The 24,292-nt window shown below is 49.3% G+C and overlaps 1 protein-coding gene across 1 annotated transcript in view; it reads right to left on the bottom strand.

Moving 5' to 3' along the window:
* TFB2M (transcription factor B2, mitochondrial) overlaps positions 1-24,292 on the bottom strand; it is a 267,745-nt gene that overhangs the window by 128,951 nt on the left and 114,502 nt on the right. Inside the window, exon 5 of the mRNA XM_069608002.1 lies at positions 23,058-23,147. Coding sequence (XP_069464103.1) covers positions 23,058-23,147 — 90 coding nt within the window. The remainder of the gene's footprint in view (positions 1-23,057; positions 23,148-24,292) is intronic.

Raw genomic sequence — 24,292 nt, 5'->3', positions numbered from 1 at the left:
ATAAGGTTATACTATATCTGCGCAGGAAGAAGGTGGACATAGCCTTACTGCAGGAGACGCACCTGACGCAAGATAAGATGGAGATGATTGGGAAGAAATGGAAAGGGACGGTGGTGGGCTTGTTTTATTCAGCTTATACCAGGGGAGTGATCATCTGGGTGGCGCCGCATGTCCCGTTTCAGCTGCTACAAATGACAGTGGAGTCTGATGGGAGGATGGTCATGATGAAGGGATTGGTGGAAAATAAGGAGATAAGCATTATAAATACGCATGCCCCGAATCATAACACGGCGACATATTTTAGAACCCTATGTAACAACCTTAGCATGTGTGTGGGGAGCACGGTTTCTTGGGGGGTTTGGGGGGAGACTTCAATTGTGTATTAACCCCTAAGGTTGATAGATCAGATGGGAAAATGGATAGACCCGCCCCAGCCGCTAGAGCGCTGCAGACATTGTTCGAAGACTTTTGGTTTGGAGATGTGTGGAGGTTGCGACACCCCCAAGAGGCAATATTCACATTATTCTGCCCCGCAGCAATTACATACAAGGTTGGCCTATGTCTTTGTCACACAAGAGATAATGATTGAAATCACGCAAGCGGAATATAAAGCGAGGGGCCTTTCAGACCACTCACCCTTGATCATCGGATGGCAATATCGCCCCCCGAGAGCGAGGATTCCGACGTGGCGCCTCAGAGCAGAGGCGCTAAGGGACCCCTGCTTTAGGGTAGCGTGGACTCGGCAGGCACGTTGTGGGAAGCCTTTAAAGTTGTGATGAGGGGGGGTAGCCATAGCAAAATCTAAATGATTGCAGGGAGGGATCCTGGCTGACCTGCAGGAAAAGGAGGGAGAATTGGAATGGGCACTGAAGGGGGTAATTAAGGACAACACTGAATTGATACTCAGGCTTCAGCAGGAATGTGCTGGACACTGGGAAAGACTATGTAACCTTAACTATAAAAAAATACATAGAGACAGCATGCGGGAGGGCATAAACCAGGAAGGATCTTGGCATGGCTGTATAAGAGTGAAAACCCCAGACCCACGATCAGACCAATAACGAGGGAAGATGGCAGTGTAGTCGATAGCCAGGAAGGAGTTAACCAGGATTTTGCAGACTATTACAGGCTGCTATATGGAGATGACGGGGAGAAGAATTACGCGATGATAGCAGAAACATTGGAGGATATAGGATTGCCGCAGATCAGTGCAGAGGAGGGGGAGGAGCTAGATGCACCGATTACTTTGGAAGAGTTAGAAGAGGTGGTGAGACAGTTATCCGCTAGCAAGACTCCGGGGGCGGATGGACTCCCAAGTGAATTCTATAAAAATATTTAAAGGAGAGGTGCTACATCCGCTTTTAGATATGGTGAATGAGGCATATGAGCTGGGCAGACTGCCAGAGTCCCTTAGAGAAACGATTATAATACCGCTTCCTAAACCAAACAAACCTGGGCATAGCTGTGGTTCGTATAGGCCCCTATCAATGCTAAATCGAGATAGCAAAATACTGACGACCGTCTTGGCGGGTAGATTGAGGAGTTTTATTGGTAAATTAATACATCTTGACCAGACGGGCTATGTCCCGAACAGGAACATATCTAATAACCTTAGACGACTCCATTGGGTTATCGAGCACGGGAGCGAATTGGCAATTGTATCATTAGACGCAATAAAGGCCTTCGCCTCGGTCAAATGGCCATGGTTGTTGGCGGCCTTGATGGGCTATGGAATGGGGCAAGGATATTTACAATGGGCGAAAATGTTATATAGTGAACCGTTGGCCAGGGTTAAAACAGGAGCAGTGATATCTGAAAGATGGCAGCTCCGTAGGGTTACCAGACAAGGATGTTCATGGTCCCCTATGCTCTATATACTGGCCTTGGAGCCCCCAAGCGATATATTTAAGGCAACAATATGATACGATAGGTATTGCTGTGGGTGGGGAACGACACCTAATCTCCCTATATGCGGATGACATGCTGCTGTACTTGCGGCATCCGGAGGAGAACCTTTTGTACATCTTGGAAGTGATGGAAAGATAGGGGGGGGCGCTGTTGCGCCGAAGCAAGATGGCCGCCTGACTTCAGTGCTCCAGACCGGGAGAGCATAAAAACCTTGAAAAACCCTTCAAGTGTGCCCAATCCAGCTTTTGCCGACGGAGCAGACAGGGGAACCCCTCCGACACCAGCCAGCCGAATCCTGTGCCCCTGTGAGACTTGGCTGGGACACTCGCCTTTGTCTGGGGCCGGCTGCCCTTGGCCACCCTGTCCCGCGGCTCCAGGGACTGCGGCTCTCCCCTCTGCCTGGGAGAGCGTTGCTGCAGGCCGTCGGGGGGAGGGGCGTCCGAGCCCTCCTCGACGTGCCGGGCCACCGAGAAAGCAGTGATCGGTCCCGCCTCTCCGACTCTTTCGACTCCACAGACCTAACTGGCCCACAGAGCTCGCCTATATCCTCCGCTGCCTCGACTCCTGGGATACCTGGAGGCATCGGAGTCCACTGCTGATTGCTGCCGTGGGGGACCCGGACGGCGCCGTTTGCCCCCGCGCCTTCTCGGGCAGCTCACCCGCCACTGCCACCCCCCTCCTGATACTACACAGGCCGTCTCTGCAACCAGGTAGGGGAGGCGAGGGTGAGCTCTGAGGTGCCAGCTCATGTGACCCGTGGGGCCTGGCTCTGCCCTGCGCGATCTCGGCCGACAGTGGCCTGCCCTTGCCGGCACGGGCTTGCGCCACGGCCCTACACTTTGGGGCTGACTTTCCCCCCCCCCCTCCTTGTGTCCTGTGGGGGCCCACGCAGCGGCGTGACTGTGGGAGAGGCGCCGCTATCCCAGGGGATTCCAGTCCATTGCCCTTGATCCCCTACACTCGTCACAGGCTGGCTGAGCCTGCATTCTATGCCGCATCGGAGGATACCTCATTACTGGCCCACCTGCTCACGGGGTCAACTCACTCTCAATGCCACTGACCTCAACCTCTGCAATCACTGGCCTATACTGACAGTCGTTCTCCTGCTGATTGCCACACCCCGATTAAACAGCCTGGGACACGGGACACGGGACCCTCTGGTCCCCTATGCCCACACGCGCCTGGAGAGCAAACCCAGGCCTGGACAGCTGCGCAATCCCAACCCATTGAATTCAACCCCAGCTCAGGGCGCGCTGCGGGGACCAGTGTGTCGCATCGGTGCCTCGGGCTGGCTGGCGTTCGCCTCGCGGGGGTCGATGCTGGCTTAGTCGTACGACCATCCTTCTGATTCCCCTCCCCCCCCACCCCCCCATCTAAACAACCATTAACACAGAAACCTGTCGCGCTCTCTTGTTGGCACCCTTGGGAATCCCTGTAACCCTTGGGAATCCCTGTAGCCCTACTTCCACCGTCACCATGACAAAGGGTGCAGGCACTGGAAAGAAGCAAAGCTCGCTCAATATGTTCGCCAAGACACCGTCCAGGTCACCGCCTTCCGATGACTCGCAGAGGATGCTAGAATACATGCGCGAGGGATTTACCGCACTGCACTCTAAATTGGACGATATGAACGGTACGATCTCTTCTATAAAACAATATGGAAAGGACAGCCGGGTTGCTGAGATTGAAACCAGAGTCGGCACGGCTGAGGACGACCTAGGTTCCCTGCGGGCCGCGGTTTCCACACTCACCAGTCGCGTCTCAGCAGTAGAAAAGAATGACGACCTTGAATCCCGCTCTAGACGGAATAACCTGCGCATTGTTGGCATCCCCGAGGACAACATCAAAGAGCCCATGGAGGACTATGTTGAACGTATCCTTTTAACAATACTAGACACTCCGAAGCTCTCCTCACACTTCGCGGTTCAAAGGGCACATCGCTCTAAGCCAAGCCCTGGTGCGCCTCCCCGACCCATCATCGCCAGGATCCTTAATTTCCTCGACCGTGATGCCTTGCTTCGTGCAGCTAGATCCAAGGGGGAACTACACCTTGGCCCGGCAAGAATTCATCTCTACCCTGATTTTTCTGTCGCTGTGCAGCAGGAGCGCAAGACCTTTCTCGCTATGAAAAAGAGGCTTTACGACTTAGGAGTCAAGTACTCCATGCTCTTCCCTGCGAAGTTAAGGATTGAACACTCGAACCAAACTTTTTTCTTCACTATCCCAGAAGAGGCATCGAAATTCATTGATGAACACTTTCCCGGATGACCCTCTCCTTACCACTGTATAGGTTAAGACCCAAGATGACCCCTGCTCGTTCCTATATCAGTTATGCTGCCATAGATGGACAAGCTTTCTGTGGTACCCATGCTCCTATAAAAATTCTCCACCACCAGTTTTGCTCTTGTTGCCCCGGCGATCCTTGGCGATGCAGTCATTGGCTGTCCGCACGACCTCACTGTGTTTCGGAGCAGCTTTGGCACCCGGACGAGATCCTAGTTTGGAGACTATCCCACAGCCAGTTTCTGGCCTCTGGGCCTGGTCGCCTAGGTTATGCATCCACCTGAACCATATCTGGGCTCACTGGTCACCCTCGTGGCGGCGCACCGGGGCCCACTGCTGACACTCCTGGACCTGGCTGATTTCATTCTATCATGTCGGGGACCTGCTGCTCCCCTGCACCAACACTGTATTCTACTTACTACTAGTGCATTGCTTATTATCCTTACCCTCTCCCCGTTTGGTGCGCCATCGCCAGGATGCGTACAGCCCCCCCAGGCGCAGACGCCTAGCACTCTGTTTTTGTTGTTGATTGGTTTGGGTTTCGTCCCTCTGGTTGGGGGAGGGAGGGAGGGTGGGATAGTTCTGGTTAAAAATGACTTGACGACCACTAGGAGCACCATATGCTCCACAGCACTACATCTTATATACATCGGCAGAGATCCGCTCACTCCCGGATCGTTGGACTTCCTCTTAATTGGCAACCTATTTGCTGAGACTACACTAGCATCCCTACACGAATGACGAGTGACGACCCGACTTTCATGAGCTGGAATGTCCATGACTTGGGCAATCACAAAAAGATGCGCCAGATACAGTTACACGCTGAGCGCCATGGTGTCAAAATTCCTTGCCTCCAAGAAACCCATGCTTGCTCCGAGCAGTGTAAACGGTTTGCTAAGCAATGGGGCTCTCAAAGATATTATACTAACTATTCCACCCAAAGCCGCGGCATTCTCACCCTAATACACAGAAGCCTGAAATGTGTTTGCAATCACTCACGTATAGACCCCCTGGGCAGATACGTCTTGATCATCGGCATGCTCCAATATCAGGAGGTAGCTATCCTAAACATTTATGGTCCAAATGTTGATGACCCCGATTTCTATTTACACCTAGCCTCTGTCCTTGAAAGCTTTCCCTTGATTCCAATTATATGGGGAGGTGACTAACACTATATTGGATGTTACCTTAGACGGGTCAGGCTCGCGATCTTGCCAACTCTCCAAAGCGGCCTATACCATTCTCACAAGACTCCCTCAACTGTCACTAGTTGATCCCTGGCAGTTAATGTTCCCCGAATCCCGCACATATTAATTCTACTCCTCAGTCCAGGATTCACACTCTAGAATAGACAGATGGCTTATAAATGACATGCTAGTCAGGTCCCTATCCCACCATGCTATCCTCCCCAGAACGCTATCAGACCACTCCTCTGGTTATCATCGTGCTGAACTGGGGCCCAGATACCAAAACCACGACACTGGAGGATGAGCTCCCATGCACTTCTCGATCAGGTCTTTGCTGCTGAACTTGAATCATCCATTGAAGAGTTCTTTGAGGTCAATACTGGCTCGGTGACAACCCATGCTACGCTCTGGGAATCATTTAAGGCATATACGAGGGGAATTGCCATTTCCAAGGGATGTGGCATTCTTAAGGAATCCGCGCAGACATCTCTGTTAGCGAATCGTCCCTGGCTAATCTCGAGGCCCAATATGCTCTCGATCACTCCCCAACCATGCTCTCGGCATTGGGCTCGGAACTGGATAATTTTCGCGAACTCGCGGAACGGGAGATTAAATTCCTGGACTCCCCCCACTTGGAGAGGAGATACGGCGAGGGTGAATGCCCTGGCCGTATGCTAGCGAGGCTGCTTTGTCACGAATTCGGTGCCCCTAATATCCCGTCCATAATTAGACCGGACGGATCCATGGCCGTGACCCCACAAGACATTAACGCAGAATTTCTATCCTTCTACACCTCCCTGTACTCGGAAGCTGATGGCCTCCCCCATCTCAGAAATAGATTCCTTTTTGGATTCTCTCCCTCTGTCCTATCCGAAGAAGCTGGTATCTCCTTGGAGAGACCCATCACTCCAGAGGAGCTCACCGAGACCATTGAATCACTAGCATCTGGCAAAGCCCCTGGCCCCGACGGGCTCCCCATGGAATTTTATAAGCAATTTAAGTCACTCCTGGTCCCACATATGCGGTCCCTCTGGGAGGAATCTTGTGAAAAGGGTATACTTCCCCCGGCCCCCCTACAGGAGGCATTGATTACAGTCCTCCTCAAACCGGGAAAGCCCCCTTCCCAATGTGGCTCATATCGGCCCCTCTCACTGATTAACAGCAATATTTAAATATACGCTAAACTCCTAGCTAACCGTCTAGCCCCAATTATGCCACATATTATTCACCCTGACTAGGCAGGATTTGTTCCCGGTAGGTCCACATCCCTAAATTTAAGAAGGCTCTTTAACGTGATCAGCAGGGTCAATCCCACCACGCAGGCGGTGGCAGCAACCCTAGACATGCAGAAGGCTTTCGACTCGGTATCGTGGAAATACTTATGGCGAGTTCGAGAAGTGTAAATTTGGTCCCAACTTCCTAACCTGGGTAAAGTTACTCTACACCGCTCCCTCAGCTAGAGTCCGCACTGAGGACAGATGTTCCACCCCCTTTCAGGTAGCCAGGGGGACTCGACAGGTATGCCCCTTCTCTCCACTAAGCTTTGCAGTCGCTATTGAACCTTTCGCAGACATGATCCGCCGGTCGCACTCCCATAGAGGGTTGCGTACAGCGGGCCTAGCCGGCATCTCCCTCTATGCGGACGAAGCTCTCCTGTACATTCGCTCACCAGAAACCAGTCTTGCCCTATCCTAGCGGACGTTGCCCGGTTCAGTGACATTTCGGGATTGAAGGTAAACTGTTTCAAATGTTCTTTATTTCCACTTACAGACTCTACACGACCCCCCCTCAGATAGAATGGGCTTCACGTGGTCTCAATCGAGTATCACCTACCTGGGGGTAGAAGTGTCCCGTCATACCGCAAAGCTGCACAAAGACAATTACTTGAAATATCTGTCGAACCGGACCATTAAAACAGCCAGTTGGACTAGGCTCCCTATTTCACTAGCAGGTAGGATTGGAATTCTCAAAATGGTAGTATTACCCCAACTACTGTAACGTTTCACCATTCTACCTATATGGCCAGGAGACGCATTCTTCAAGACACTACGCCATATTTGTAACAGCTTCCTCTGGCACTCAGGTGCAGTCCGACTTAAACTCTCCACGCTGACCACCCCTAAGGCATTGGGAGGATTTGGCGCTCCAGGCTTCACTAGGTATAGGGTGGTGGCTCAATCCCAATTCGCCTCCCATTGGTTCAACACCACCAACCCCCCCTCCCCCCCACATGTCCGACTAGAGAGGCTCACTGTTTCCGATCGAGTCCTTGGTTCCCTCATCCTCAAGCCTACACCATCCAACCCCGACTCTGCAGACCCCGTGGCTACCACATCCTTAGCACTTACTAAACTTTGGGCTTTGGTTGACAAACCGCACCCATGGAGACCTACCATTGTGGAACTTCTTCCCTGACGTCCCACTTATCCCGCAATCTATCGTGACCCGCTGGGCTGACGCTGGCTTCCTAACACTTCGCAATGTATACGAACAAGGCAACTTCATTGAGTGGTCAGACCTCCCTCCGTCCCTCAAGCGCCGGCCCACTGCATGGCTGCAATACTCCTCCCTTCGGAGGAACTTCAAAACCAGATACCCTGATTTCCCTACACTACCACCTGACTAACCCATAGTTACAGAACTCTGTTCCTATTTATCCTTTAGAGGTAAAGTATCAAGACTATACTCCCTATTGCAGGCTGGGGCAGCCCCTTCCTTTACTAAGTTGAAACGCAGTTGGGAGGTGGAGATCACTGACGAAAGGTGGTTTCAAATGTGCGCTCGCACTCAAGATGTGTCGTATAACTCGAAATTCAAGCTCATACAATTTAAGATCCTGCATAGATATCATCATACACCTAAAGGATTACACCGTATGTTCGCTGACACCCCCTCCAGCTGCGGCATAGATCAAGCATCTTACATTCATATGCTCTGGCACTGCCCTCACCTGACCCAATTCTAGACCTCCATATGTGCCACGTTATCGGACATACTGGAACACACTATTGCCCCCACCCCGCTACACTGTCTCTTTCATGACTTTCCCCAGCTGGGCCGTAGATCAAAGACACTGGCGGGACTCTGCATTCTTCTGGCAGTCCGTTGCATATTGTTATGCTGGCTCCGGCCTAGGGCCCCTGTGTACTCATAATGGCTTAGATCGGTTACTTGGGCACACAACACCGAACAGACCTGGAGCGCTATGCAACATCCGCATGCAAGGCCAAGGGACATCTGGCGATGGTTCCGTGACTACATGGCCTCCTTGTCCTCCCCCTCTGACTCTGCTCACTCCTCCCCTATATGTTCATCATTATGTGAATGCCATTCTATTTGTACGCTTTTTGTGGTTCAAATGCTGATACCTCGATTGTTCCCTGTTCCCCTCTACTCTCCACAGATAATCCGATGTACATTGCTGAAAATGTATGCTTTCCTTTATTGCTGTTGCCGCCGTGTGGTCGTTCCCTGTGGTTTTGTTTTTTTTTTTCTTCAAGTGTGTTGTCAAGTCAAACAATACAAAGAGTTAAAAAAAAAAAAAGAAGTGATGGAAAGATATGCTGGGCTGTCTGGCATAGCGGTGAACCCTCAGAAATCTAGCATGTTCCCATTGGACGGATATAAAGGGATTCCATTGGAACGGCTGCCGGTGTTACAGATACCATGGGAGGTTAGCACATTTCGCTATTTAGGGATAGATATACACCACACGGTGAAAGAGGAGCATAAGTGCAACACAGAGGTAGCCATGAAGAAGATCGAAAGTTGCATGAGGTTTTGGGTGAAGCTGCCTTTAGCGATGATGGGACGGGAGCAATGTTGAAGATGGTGGTTTTAACTAGACTTCTGCACTACTTTGGAAATATACCGCACTGGATACCCAAAATGTTCTTCGTTAGACTGGATATTATGTGTAGGGATTTCCTTTGGCATGGTACAAGGAACAGAGTGGCCCTCTGGAAGTTACAGAATTTCTATGAGAAAGGGGGTATAAAACTGCCTAACTAAGAGGTTTATTATATAGCAAGCCAGTTACAATATGTGGCTAAGTGGCTCTCAGAGGAGGCGACCTCTGAGTTCAGGCTGTTTGGACAAGATTGTGCCCCTTTTTATTTAAGGGATATCATGTGGCTTCCCAAGACAGTAATGGAAGGGTGCCCCAAGATGATGGCACTTGGGTGGAAGATGTGGCGTAGGGCGAATGATGGAGCTCATCCCAGTGTTCTCCACAGGTACCATTGGTGGCACGAGTGGGGGAAGAGAAGCAACTAAGGATGACAATCAGGAACCACTGGGAATAGGTTGGGAATAGGTTGGGATAGCAGCAATGGGTGATGTCTGGCAAGAAGGGACTATAATAGATTTCGAGGCGTTGAGGGAGGAAACAGGGTTACATATAGGCCAGTATAATCAGAGAATCAAGAAGACATGGCCTGAAGTGGTACTAGAACAGGAACCAGATGCCACCATAGATACAATATATGACATAGCAGAAAGGGGATATGAGATATCCAGAATATACGAGATGATGATGTCCAAAGTGGGCAAAGGAGGTAGTACAACTGAGACAAGACTGGGAGGCGGAAGTGGGAACCCCGATGGATGATGGGATGTGGGAACGAGCCCAAGGGTACCATAAGAAGGTATCGAGGAATGCAAGACTAAAGCAGATACAACTGTATATCACGCATAGGGTGTATATGACGCCCCAGAAGATAGCTAGGTTTAAAAACGTGGGACGGCAAGCATGCCCCAAATGTGACGAGGAGAATGCTGGTATGATGCATATGTTCTGGTCATGCCCGGTTATTGAGCGTTTTTGGAGTGAAGTACAGACTAGCAGAAAGAGGTATTAAGATTGTAATCGATACATCGTGGGCCTGCTTGTTAGGGGGGTTCACTAGACCACAAAAACTCAAGCATGTCAGCAAACTAAAGGACCTGGCATATGTGCTAGCAAAGAGGAGAATTGCTATGGGTGGAAGACGTGCCATAGTCCACGACTAGAGGTATGGTGGAAAGATTTGCAGAAATGGGCCGAGGCAGAAACCATGGTATGGCAAGAATCAAGTAGTGCTTGGGGGGGGGGGGGGGGGGGGGAAGACAGACCCCGATGGCCTAGAAATCATTAATAGAGTTATTTGGGTCAATGCGAGACCCGACGGAACCCATGGCAGAGGTCACCCTGTCACAAGATGCAGGAACAGAATGTGAGAAGGAGTAGGCTCAAAAGGGGGAGGGATAAGGGGTGCAGTGAATATAATCAAGTGATGCATAACTGAAATGTTACCATAAGTACTGAAAGTTTAGTTTGTATTGTTTGTGTTAATAAACCAATAAAAACATTTTTTTTAAAAAATGAAAATAAGCATCCTGTAGGTCCAGAGACACCAACCAATCCTGAAGTTGAAGGGCCTGGAGGACTTGAGAAAGAGTGACCATCTTGAACTTGTCCTTCCTGTGTTCAACCAACTCAAGTCCAGGATGGGTCTCAATCCCCAGTCTTTGTGTGGAATCAAAAAATAAGGGGAATACCTTCCTTTGTTCCTCTCCGCTACAGGCACCAGTTCTATAGCGCCTTTCTCTAGCAGGGTCAAGATTTCCTGCAAAAGAAGCGGATCTGGAAGCTTCAAAGAGATTCCCTGGTGGATTGTCGTGAGGCCGCTTTAGAAATGGAAGGCAGTAGCCGTGGGTTATTGTATCCAGAACCCACGCATCCGAAGTAAAGGCTCGCATTGTACGATATGCTGAGACAGTCTGCCCCCAACCGGCGAACCATGGGACATGGACTCATGACTGTTCTGGAGCGGCTGCAGCAGCGCCTGAAGGCAAAGAAGCAGCTGCCTGAGCAGTTTTGGCACCTCCATTTCCCCGACCACCACGGGTACTGTTACGCTGACCCCTTTGACAGGCATCTCCTCTCGTCCTACCAAAGGAGGAGTAGTAACGAAAAGAGCCTCCCCACCACTGCTGTCCCAAAGGATGGAAAGGCGGAGGTTGATGCACAGCTGGGTTTAAAGATTTTGCCGCAGCTTTTGAGGTCTGCAACCTCAAGGATCTCGTCAGCTTTGCTGCCAAACAAATGTGCGCCATCAAAGGGCATGTTCAAAAGACAGACTTGCACATCCAGAGCAAAACCAGACTTCCACAACCACGCAAATCTGCATAAAACAGTGCTCGCAGCCATGGACCGGCTAACACTATCGGCCGTGTCCAGACCCGACTGAAGGGATTCACGCATGGCATCCTTGCCATCTTGCACGAGAGCAAAGAAGCCATCCCTTTCTTCCCCCTTGGGAATATGCTCAGCCACAAGAGAAACAGTTCCACAGTGTGTGAAAATCTTGCCAAGGCACAAGCAGAGTTGGCGGATTTCAGCGCCATACTCCCCGCAGAAAACACTTTGCATGCCCAACCGTCAAAGCGTTTGTCGTCCCCATCAGGAGGAATGGTAGGGTACGCCGCCTGCCTCGAGTTGGCCGTAGCCGCCTGAACCACCAAACTCTCGGGAGTGGGGGGGGATGGTGGGGAGAGATGAAAAGTAGCTGGGGCCGCTACCGGAAGGGCGGCATTTCTTGATTAACAATTTGTTAAGTGCCGGAAGAGATTCCGGGATCTGCCAAGCAGCCTCCACCCTTTTCTGCAAGGTTAAATGAAAGGGCAACACCGGGTCAGAGGACGAACTTTGATCCAAAATGTCCATTAAGTTATCCTGAATAAAAGCCTCAGGAGGACTGGACCAAACAAGGTATTCAGTTACTCTAGCCATAAGCCTCCTGTATGACGACCCAGCATGAGCCCCATGCTCAGGCTTGCCAAATTCCACCTCAGGCGAAGTGTCCAGGCCACTAGCATCATGAAGAGATAGTCTTCCAATTGGCTATCCCCTGAAAAGACCGGAGCAACAACAGACTCAACCTGGTCAAGATCTAAATCTGACCTCTCCTCCTCATAGATGTATTCCAGAGGGAGGTAAAAGTCCTGTCTCGGAACAGCTGAGGGTCTGGAGTCCATAACAGGCCTTACAGACTTGTGAGTAGCCTTCCTTGGAGGATCCACAGTACCAGGGATCTCAGACTGTACATTTCGGCCAAAAGGCCCCGAAGGTGTCGAGAGTCGAGGGATTCGGCGTCGACAATGGCGCCGAAGGCTGATACGAAGGCAAAAGCTTTGCCGTCCATATCCGACTGACACGGCGCTGTCAGAGTCGACGCAGACTTCGAGCCCTCAGCAGGTTTCTGCGGTCTCACTGGGGACGAGGACCGAGGAGTGGAAGCACGTCTCTTGCGACCATCCTGAGCCTTTTCTGAACGGGACCTCGAAGGTTCCCAATGAGGATCGAGCCGCGGACCCGAGCCCAAAGGCGTACGAGCCACGGATCAAGACCGTTTGACGGCTTCGCTAGAAGGCACGGACGGAACCATACCCTGCGATTGAAAAATCGCCAACATCTGCTCCCTGAAGGCAGTCCATTCCTCCAAAGTCGCTGACTTAGTTGGAAAAGCCACCTTTCTCGCGGCTCCATCCTCTGGAGGACGGGGAAGGAGAACGGTGACGGCGCTTCCTAGAATGCCAAGACGAGGACGACGAATGGCGGGAACCACTCCGGGACTGAGATCCACGGGACTCCTTCGGACGTGGAGAGTCGCCCCTCAAATCGTTGGTGGAAATACCCTTGGACTTGGATTTACGGGAAGTACTGGGTTTAGAACCCCGACGTACCTAAAGCTTTCCCTTACGCTCAAGCAAGGCCTTAGCAGTTAGCGACTGCCATTTGGAACAATCGTTGGTGTCGTGACTCTCATTCAAGCACCACAAACAAATGCGATGCGGGTCGGTAATCGACATTTTCGACTTGCAGTCCCGGCAAGTCTTTTAGCCAGACGGTGGAGTCGGAGGGGTTGAAGAAGACATTCACAAGGAATGCACAAGGCGCGCATAGTCTCCGAAGCAAATACGTTTGCGGAAAAAACAGAACTGAGGCTACGGGCGCCGTGCATCCTATTTATAACATCCAGTGACATCGCCCTCAACGGAGACCTTCGAGGGACATCGACCCCGACACCATCAACGCAGGACACCCTCTGCTGAAAAAGTTTCCGAAGTACACAGCTGTGGACATTACATGTCAGAGATAAAAGATGTGTAATACGTTGGAGGACAATTCATTTGAGTTGACTTTTTCTTTCTGAGAATCATAGGTTGGAAATAAGATTTATAGTCTTTTTTTGGGGGTTTTCGTACACACGCCTTGTATGGGTATCCAGTTATGAGCCAGTCGTCGAGATAAAGGTACACTGGGATGGATTGCCTGTGCAGGTGAGCTGCTGCCACTGCTAGTACCTTTGTAAACATCCTTGGAGCTGAGGCGATGCCAAAAGGTGAGTACTTTGAATTGACAGTGTTCTCCATCTTGAACCTTTCGGTGCACTGGCAACATTGAAATATGAAGGTATGCAAATTGCATATCCAAGGTGGCCATGTAATCCCCCTGTGAAAGCAGTGAGATTACTTATTGCTGAATTTTCATCCTGAACTTTTGAGGTTTGACATACTTGTTTGCAGGACGCAGATCTAAAACAGGGTGCCGGGTTAGATCCTGATTGGATACAAAGTAATATATTGAATACATACCGTAATTTACCGGAAGATCTGGGACGACCCCGCTCACTCCCTTCTGCACCAGGATCTGGACTTCTAGCAGGATGTGTAGATTTCTGCGCTTTGCGGATGGTATTGGTGGATGCTGGAATTCAATGCAGTAGCCGCCGCTGAAGGTTTTGAGGACACACTGATCCAAAGTGATGTCCTCCCATGCGTGGGTGAAAATCGTCCCACTACCGAGAAAACATGGGAGGGGACCTGCACCACCGAGCCATTTGCTGGCTGGGGCTGGAGAGCCTCTGGCAGCAGGGTTTCTACCCCTACCCTTGCCAAGCCGAAATCCCTGCTGTTAAGAGGTTTGGAAACTACTCGAAGTGCCCTGTCCGGAATACCAAGGAGAGACTCCTGTTCCATAGGACCCTTGAGAGGAGCGGGAAAAGGTTTGCCCATGAAAGGAACAACGTGTGTTAAAGACTCCTGGTTGAACAAAAGGCTTAGCCGAGATCTGGTTCAGTGACTTCAGCGTTTCATTTTCTTTCTTTGCGGTTTCGATGGCCTTGTCTACTGCTTTCCTGAAGAGGGCAGAGTCTTGTACAGGTTTATTATGTTTTGGGTTTGAATCTAGAGTTCTTGAGCCATGCATGGACTTAAAAAGCATACCTTCTGCTAGCACCGGTCCTGCTGTCTCTGCCGCATCAAGGATATTCTTTCAAATGTTTTGAGTCACCTGACACCCTTCATTCACTACCGCAAGAAGGTGAGATTAAGTAGGCTATGGAATGTTTTGCAGGCTGTCTTGCATCAGTCCCCACTTTACATTGTTATAGCATGCCAGGAGTGTGGTGTGATTGGCTATAAGAGTGCTGAATGTGACTGAGGTGGTCATCCTTTTTTTAAGAGCATAAAGCGTTTTGCAGTCCTTGTCAGGTGGTGACCAGGAGAAGGATAGTGGAACTCCTGCACGTTGTCTTGAGTTGTCACAACTAGGGAATCTGGGAAGGCATGTCCTCTGATACATAAAGGATCTGAGGGTGTGGGCTAAATTTCTTCGACTCTCAAGTTGACGGCCAGAGTGAGCGGGTGTAAGTAAGGAGGGGGCAAGGTGCTTCTTAAATTAGTTTAGAAGAGGGATGGCCTGACTGATAGGGACTTTCTCTTTGAGTATATCCGACGAAATCTGAGTCAGGAGCTGGCTTCTGTGTCACAATCTTAAAATGGTCAGCAGCCTTTCTGAGGAGGGTGTTGAAAAACATTTAATCGTCAACTGGCGAAGACATGGTTGAGAGACAGGAGGAGCATCCAGTAAGATATTGTCAGGGTCCAGGTATCAGGATCTTGAGAAATCGGGTATTGTGTGACCCGATCAACAGCCGGGACATAAAGAATATTGTCAGGGTACTCTTGGTCATCTGGAAGACGTCCACTGGAGTCTCAGGTAGAAGTGGTCTAGGTGGCGATGAAAAATGAGCCCAAGGAGAGTGGTGCCTTGACGACTTGGAAGGCCAATGGTAGTCATCCACAGTTCGAGGTCTTTTCAGAACATCAAATTTACCAGGAAAGATAAACTCAGACATTTTCTCCACACAGACTTCAAATCTTTCCCTGGTCCATATAGAGGAAGAGTATTCATCAGTGGGAAGCAAAGACGAGGCAGCTGGAGCAAGGTCCTGCTGTAGGGCCCGAGAGAGAGTATGAGGGGCCAAGAATACCCTTTAGGTAAAGGGGGAGGCCTTCTTGAGGCCGGAGTTAGGGGAATTGGACTTTGAAAGCTTCTCCCTAACTTTGGAAGCATTTTAGCTAAAGATGCTAGTTTCGGTGCGTTTTCAACGCCACCGCAACTTGCGCCAAAGTTTTATGGGAGGCGCCTGCTAAATTCACAGTCTTAGAGCCTTGAGCAGGCTGCAACAGCGGGGGCACAGCAGGCCCTGAACCGTGAGGTTCAGTAGGCCCCGCCAAATCCGTTGAGTGAGGCTGAGTGTTTGTGGGTTTAGTTTTATGGGAATGGTGTGTCTGTCAGCAGTATGTATACTCCCTATCCCACTACTGGTGGCATGCTTATCAGGGCCGGGGACAGACCTGCACAAGTCAGATTCCACAGGAACATCTCTGGGCTCCGAAGCAGAGCTGTGGCTGCTTACAGACTCCTCGTCCGAGGCGACGGCGGGAGAGTGACTCTCGGCCAGAATAGCGTAGGACACCCACTGCTTGGTCCACCTTTCCATAAGGGTTTTGGGCCAAAAGCGTTTACAGGCCTTGCAAAGCCATTCATCGTGGTCACGAGGGAGGCACCAATTGCACTCTTTATGAGCATCCTTCCAAGGGAATTTGCCATTACACGACGAGCAAAATTGAAAAGGAGTTTTTGCTGCATAGTGGAGGGAAAAAGCACCCAGATGAAAGGAGGAAGCAGAGGGGGCAAGGAAAATGCATTCTGAAGAGTAGTGTGAGAAACCTGAAGGTGCCTCACCAGCTCGTCCCCGGGATCTGTGATCCAGGTGGCCAGGACACAGCCATCACTTTTGGATCCAGTTCCTGGGGGTGGACCAGTGCAGGAGGATCACATGGATGAGGGGTCTTCGGGGAGTGGAAGTAGGACACCAGATGGTGAGATGCGATATCCCTTCCCTGTAACACCTTTTCCCCATCCTACCAGGTATACTTAGGAATTCAACCCCCGCCCCCCTTTCCTGACACCTTCTCGCAGACAGCTCACTGTAAGAGAAAGCGGACTAACACCAAGCTGTATACATGACATTTCCCAATACAATGGTCAGGCACATCAGGCTATTACTGATCATTACACACACCTGCAGCTTTTTAACATGACCCAGGTGTATAAAGGGGCTGCGAAGGAGGAAGAGGATGTTTGTTTATTAAGTTTATATAGCTCTTTAATCTAAAGCGCTTTACAATAAAACAACAAGATACAATAATGGAAGAAGCAAGTTAAACATGAGACAAACCAGCGTAAAAATATGTAGAACAGTTTCCTTGGATATGTTCTCCAAACTTCCTGCCAAACGTTACTGAATATCTGTATTTGATCACATGATCAATCACATGTCTGTGGCAGGTCCTTTCCTCAGAACGCTCCGTGCTTCCGATTGAAGTTTTCTTTGCGGGAAGTTTGTTTACTCACGAACTGCTTCTCTTCATTCTAAAGCTTACCGGAGTTTTAGCCTGCTTCAGCCATTACAGACGCTTCTCTTCATTCTTGGAACGTCACGAGGAGTTTTCCATCCGGCAGCTTTCATCTACAGCAATTCCACGAGTACGCCGTTTCCATGCGGCTGCGTGCATTTCCAGCATACGCTCGTTCACGCGGCGGCTTCCCTGCAGGCCACATTGTCTCCAGGTCACTGCCAGCTCTTCCCCGTCAGCTGCATTCTTCCGCGGAACTGCTCCAGCTTCTCGTTTGCTCCGGCGTGAACCTCCCAGCTTCAGTTCGTTCTACCCGGCGGCTTCCCATAGCCAGGGACTGTTTCTACCGCGTAGTGTCTACTCTGTCTTGCTGCTACGAACGGGTCCTGCTTACTAAAAGGTACAAGACTTTATGCTGTTGAATAAGTATTTTTGAATCCTCCACCATACTTCCGGAAGTATGGAAGTGCTATTAGTTATAGTTTATTTTCCATTACCATTGTGTGAAATAACACTACAACCCAGTCGGGTTTTGAGTTCCTTTCAATGGTGAATTCCTTATCGGAGAATATTTAGTTTGGACTTGATAAAAACTTCCAGGGTGAATAACGTACTGCACTTAGGTGAAAACCTTAAACACTCACCATGTTGGAGAATTCAGGATTATGTTTTGTGCATTGAACTAGCGAACGCTATCCAGATTGCACCAACCCGGCTCTAGTTCGGCCCTCGTTCTGTTCGGGATTAGCTTCATACTAACCTTCCCTTCCTCGCCGTTGTTTTCCTTTGTTGTTGGATTCGTCTGGAGCATCACAGTTCTTCACATACATCAAGTCATCTAATCATATAAGGTTAGTGCAGAAAATTGTGGAAATTAAGGGAAATCAAAGTGGAAGTTCTGTTATTTACCATTTGTTTTCTTGTAACAGATTGGAGGCTGTGCATAGTATTCATCCTTTCAATTGATCCTTCACTCTGGCTGTATATTACTTCAGGCAGTGAGTGGAATCAATGGAAAGGATTCTTCACTGAAGGTTTAGAAGAAAGACCCGGATCCTTCGTGTATTCTTTATTTACCCTACTTGTATCCTTTTGGTAAAAGTTACCATAGAGTACTGAGGGTTGCATGATGGAGGGTGAGATGAGAGAGAGGAGGTGATCCAGGTCCTCATAAAAAGGAAGAAATGGGACAAGGTGGTCTGTAAATTAAGAAAGATAGCATGAGGGTAGGTGAAGGGTTTGAAAAGATATGCGAAGGAGGAGAAGGTAGGGAGAGATAGGGTAGGGCTAGATGAGAGAAATTTAGGATGGTAGATGATGCCGCCGCCTGAGGGATGAGAGAAGGAGGAAGAAGGTGTTGAGAGAAGCAGAGACAGTGGAATTTATGAGGGGGATCCAGGTTTCCGTGATACAATGGAAATGGAGGTTGAGACGAAAGAACAGGTCAAGTGTCACAGCTGTCTTATTGCATATGGATCTGGCATTCCAGAGTGCAAGGTTTATGAAGCTGGAGGGTTTGAGAGTGGGAGGGTAGATATGGTTAGGATGAAGAGGGAGGGCGTGAGGGGGAGGACGGGGCAGGGGGTATGTTGTGGGGGCAGACATGAGATGGAGGGGAGGGAGGAGGAAGAAGGGTGGGAGGTGAAAGGAAGGTGAACGAGCAGGGGGTGAGATAGACAAAGCGCATGACAAGAGGGGAAATGATGGCAGGCAGGTAGTCTCAGCGGTAGCCTTGTAGGCAAAGTGTCCATAGGCGGTTAGGGGAGTACAGCTGGAACAAGGCGGTCACTGCAGGAGGGCAGGAACTCCAGTTCACAAGAGAGGCAGTGTGAGTGGTCTCGGCATCAGGGTGTCAGCAGATGGTCCAGTAGTTATAGGTGGATCAGGGAAGGATAAGTAGTTTTGGCAGCAGAGCGTCCACAGGCTGTTAGGTGAGCACAGCTGGGTCAGGGCGGTAGGAGTGAGCTGTTGTGGTGGGCTCAGGTTGCTGTGGGCAGACCCGTGATGGTGGGCAGATAGCAATGGAAGGTCAGGAGTGAAGAGGGCACAGGTACCACACTATCAGGCCGTAAGTCTAAGGTGATGTTCCAGGACTAGAGTGCAGGAATGGGTACGAGTTACAGCAGGAACGCACATGGAGAGATTTCACAGCTAAGGACACTGGTCACAGCCAGGCAGGAAGTGGGAGTGATCAATAGTTGGCGCAGCAGGGGACTCTTGAGGAACAGAAATAAAGAATTGCAGCTTGGCAAGCACAGGCAGGAACAGGTCTGAACAGTACAAGGCAGGCAAGCAGGGAGGGAGGGAACCCTGGGGCTGGGTGAGAGTGGGCAGCTTCAGGGTGAGAGGGTGCCCTCAAGTAACAGGGATCAAGTGTTGTGGCTGGACACGTACAGGCAGGGACAGGTCTGAGCAAAGCAATTCAGGCAGGCAGGGCGAGAGCCCTGGGGCTAAGCAGGAATTGGCAGCTTTAGTGGTTAGCACAGCAGGGAGCCCTCAGGAGCAATGAATGAAAGTTGCAGTATGAGAAGCATGGAAGGGACTGCAGTGTGAATGGAGCAAATGCCTACCCCAATGCAGCCGTGGTAAGATTCTACCCTGCTCCGTAGTCTAGGCTACATAAAGGGAGACAGCAAGCTGGGAGAGCGGTCGTAGTAGCAGCCTGGTACAGCAGAGAAGGCTCCGCAGTGAGGTAGAGCAGCGATCAGTGGCAGCTTTACTTGGCAGAGAAGGCGCTGCAGTATGAGGAACAATCTCTGTTCTCAGCGCAGCTACAGCAGTGTGGGGGGGGAGGGGAACGGCCACAGGGGATCAGGGCAGTAGGGATAAATGTCTTCTCAGCATCTGTGGGTGGTGTGCTTACAGAATCCCACACCGGTTTAACGAAGGCACGATGACATGTTTCATTGCAGGGACCCCCAGAGCGGCCTCAGCAGCAGCAACAGTGTGAATATAGTGCGGCACAGCCGCCGTGTTTGGTACGATTCGCGATCCCGCTCTAGAACAACACTGGCGCAAGTGGAGCGGACACAGGAGCAGCAACGCCGCGATTTGAGGGCTGCGGTATGGAGGCGCAGCAGAGGGGAGTCACAACGCTCGAACAAACCGGCGCGGATGGGGCGTCTCCACGATCCCACTACAGTATAAGCAGTCACCTCCGAGCGGCCACGGGAGTAACGTAGTCGTGGCAGGAGTACAGGCCAGGTAGAGTCACTGCTCTCCAAACGGTGGCGAGGTCAGAGCTGGTAATCCACAAGGAGGTGCAGACAGGCAGTCGTCGACAACTGATGGGAAGCTAGTATAAAGTCCAGGTAGTGCAGAGTCCAGAGCCCTCGCTCGTTCGCTGGGAAGCCCTGGCTCTCTGAGGAGAGCAGAGCCCAAAGCCCTCGCAGGAGAGTGTGAAGAGGTCAACGGCTGTACAAGTGGGGGAGGCCACGTTGAGGAGAAAAGGCAGATGCAGTGTCTGGTTTAGAATAATATTCAAAAAAGTAGGTGCTCCTCGTTCAGAGAGGCAGAATCGGAGAGACTTGGTAAAGAAATTTGCAGAAAATATTATAAACGCTAGAATTTAATCAGCCTGATGTGAGGAGGCGACGGATCAGGCGTCCGAGTTTCTGCTACCCCTGCTTGTATTAGGATGAGGAGGAAGGCGTTGAACGAGCAAGGCGGTGCACACAAGGAAGCAGGAAGTTCCAAGATGGCAGTTTAATACAAGGGGAAAGACCGCAAGACCGGGGAGAGTTCCAAGGAGGGAAGTGCCCTTGGCCTTTTCAGATGAAAGGTCAAGGGCACTTGACCTTTTGCAAGAACGCAGCTAATCCCATAACACTGCCTCCTGTACAGTTTTCCATGATATTGTAATTACTTGTATTTACCAGCTCTCTGCCTGACTACTGTTAATTGGGAAACTTAACTGCACATATGTAACCTGCTAATTTCTTATCAAACTCAAATGTAAATGTATATAGGTTATCTCTCAAAATGTAACTATGCAACTTGTAATTGTATATATGCAACCTGCTAATATCCTATCAAACCTAATTGTAAACGTACATATGTAATTTTGTAAAATGTAACTCTGCAACTTGTAAGGTAAGCGCCCAGATGCTTCAGGGCTTGGAGCTCTCGACAAATAAATAAACTTAACTAGAAATATAGTTACTTTCATGAGCCTTCACAAATATATATATATTTTTTTTTAAAAACACAAGACCCGGAATCAAAGCTGAAGAAACCTGTAGTGTGTGTCGGAGGTACCAAGGGCTCTCCTGCATTGATAGCCAAGGCTGGGAGGAGCGTTTGCTGCCCTGGTACTGTCCTTGGCTCATACAACAAAGCAGCACCAGTAAAGTCAGCACAGACGGTGAGTTGGGTAGACTGATACCAGACCGGTCTCTGTTAAAGCCACGTTTGCAAGCGGCAGCATTGTACAGAGAAAACTGAAGAGAACAGTGCGGTGAAGCGCATGTAAGTGGCGCAAATGTAAACAAACCGCATATGACAACTTTTGAAGCCAAGACGGATACCGTTAACAGAGTGCTCTAGTGCCATGTGGGTGCTCATTCGAAGGTCTCCCCTAGGTATCCAACTGAGAAGTGGCAAATGTAAAATCGAAGTGGTTCTGCAACGGGTGAAGCCAAACCCCATGTACATCGAAAGTCTTCGATAGTTGATGTTAACTGAAACTGGTCCAATCCTGGCTGACGGAGACTAATTGTGTAAGAGGAAGGATCTGAGCCCAGCTGAGGGGGATCCGGGGTGAACTGAGTCACCCAAAAAAGAATATTCTAAGAACATTAAGAAAGTGGGTCTGAGCCCGGAAGAGAGGGATCCAGGACCAATATAGTTAATCACCTGAATTGAGTACTTGTAAGAGGAATGGAACTTTGTTTTGTTGCATCAAGCCCTCTGAATCAAGAGACACTGATAGGTATAGAGACTTGGGCACAGAAGGCCCTGATGCTAGTGATTGAAGTGTATCTTCGTGCCAAAGAAACCAATGATTGTGCTACGCTTGAGTGTACCGCCAGGTCGCATGCTGAAAACGTGGGGAAGTGAGGCCAACGGCCAGGACATACTGACATTCTTTGTGAACACTTCTTTTCCATAAACCCTACCCCACTACCCCCACACTTTGTATTTAGAGGTAAGGATTGGCAATCTTTTTATTTTATTATAGGCCCTTTTATTTTGACAAGAAACCACTAGGCCTGCATTATTATTAACTGATGGTCGTAGCTTGCTCCCATCTATAGATTTGGGATTAGATGGGCGTTTATCATACCGTTGTTGAAGTTCAATAAACACCCTTGAACTGCTGTCACTTGTGTCTGTCTTACTGTTGCTACCATGCCTTCCTTACAAGTCAGTAGAAATGTGTCCCCACTCTCCCTACTGTAAAGCCGAACCTAAGGGCCAAGGCCAAAAGAGAAACAGCCGTTGAGCCGCCGGAGGTGTATAATCGGCAAAACAGGATCTGCCATCAAGGAGGTTGTTAAATACTGAAACAGCCGTCGAAGATGTCTGGCGATAGACCCGCCAAGATGCAACAAGTAGCAATTTAAACTCAATGACGCGCTCCGCTTTAAGCAACCGACCAGAAAGGCTGAAAAATAACAATCCGTTGGGACCGTGACGCGTGAAGGATTTTGGGTACACTACACATTACATTTGAGATGGTGTTACAGTCACACCCATGTCAACGTCCCTTTTCGATCTTCGAAAGAAAGATGCAATACTCCAATTACCACTAGATTTCGGACTACATACACAGCATGTGATTCTTAGCAGATTCACAAGCGTCAGAAATGTAGTTACACACTGCTATAGGGCTTGTTCACAACAAAAATACATATTTTGCATTTCATTCTAAAAAAAAAAAGGGGACATAACAGGTACCAGTTTCATAACAATGCATCACATTATACTTACCATAAGTAGCAGCTCCATATCACATGCCGCTTGGTAGAGTACACCAATTGCTTGATAATTACGCATTTCTCCAGGCCCCGCTATCAATTTCTGAGTAAAGAAAATATAAATATGAACAAATTTAACATCGAGAGCAAAAAAACATTTGTGTACAGTGAACAAAGCAGAATGGCTACGAACGGTCACACATTTCTAGTGCAATTAGTTAACCCCTTCAGTGCCCTGGGGACATGTACGTACACAAATAAACACACTCACCCAAAACTCATCCTGCTTTCTAGATTTTCCTGTGGTATTTTTCAAACTCCAGATTATGTCTGAAATCGCCATCAAGAGAAAGCAATGCACTACCACATTTGGATGTCTTGTGTTGCCAGTGCGATTACCATGTTAGATGAGAATTTGTGAATCATCAGCATAGAGCAGGAATGGAAACTTCAAGATGTGGAAAAGGGGAAACCGCTTTCTTAGAGGGGAGTGTGGGAGTGCTGGCCTGTTAACAAGGATATGTTGCATAGAAAGGTAATGGCAAGCAGCAAAGTGGTTAGATGATCTGAAGAAACAACGCTGGGAACGGGTACATATTCATAGAAGAGGCTTTACGTTGAGTAGGCCTTCCACTGAAAACAAAGAGAAACTAAAACGGATCGGGGAAAAGGTATCGCGATAGCAGTTGAAGCTTGCATATCTGTTTCCAAATGTCAATTTTAGGTCCTTTAGATGTTCAAATAGTTCAGACACTTGGTCGCTACTGAAATACACTTGGGGAGGCTTTTTGGGACAGATTATTGCTTTCTATCATCTTCCATGGATTTTACAAAGGGATTTGTTTTAAGGATAATTTGACTGGTGCTGCCAGGTTATCTAAAGTTCTCAAATTCCTAACAGCACGTTTTCAGCCTCTGTACTAGGTCTATGGGAGGTAGAATGTAGTGGGGTGGGAATAAAAAAAAGTCAGCATTTATTTGAAGATCTTATTGTAGGATAGACCTATGAATGTCTCATGTCTTAGAATACCTTGTTTAAGGTACAAATGAAATGTGCCTAAAACAAGATTCTGACTGGTCAAGATTTGACAACGAGATGTATATAGTCACGCTTTCCCTGCACAAGATAGAGTCCAGATTGTGACCTTTTGCACAAGTGGGAGGGTGAATCAATTGACAGAAACCCAGGTTACACAAATGGTATCACCATTCAGTAGCAGTATTGTTGGAGGTGTTGTCAAGGTGTAT

This window comes from Ambystoma mexicanum, chromosome 4q, assembly GCF_040938575.1.
Source record: "Ambystoma mexicanum isolate Mex_15411 chromosome 4q, UKY_AmexF1_1, whole genome shotgun sequence".
In the NCBI taxonomy this organism is placed as follows: Eukaryota; Metazoa; Chordata; class Amphibia; order Caudata; family Ambystomatidae; genus Ambystoma; species Ambystoma mexicanum.
Note: the sequence above shows the minus strand (reverse complement) of the source record. Positions and strands in the feature narration are given on the sequence as shown.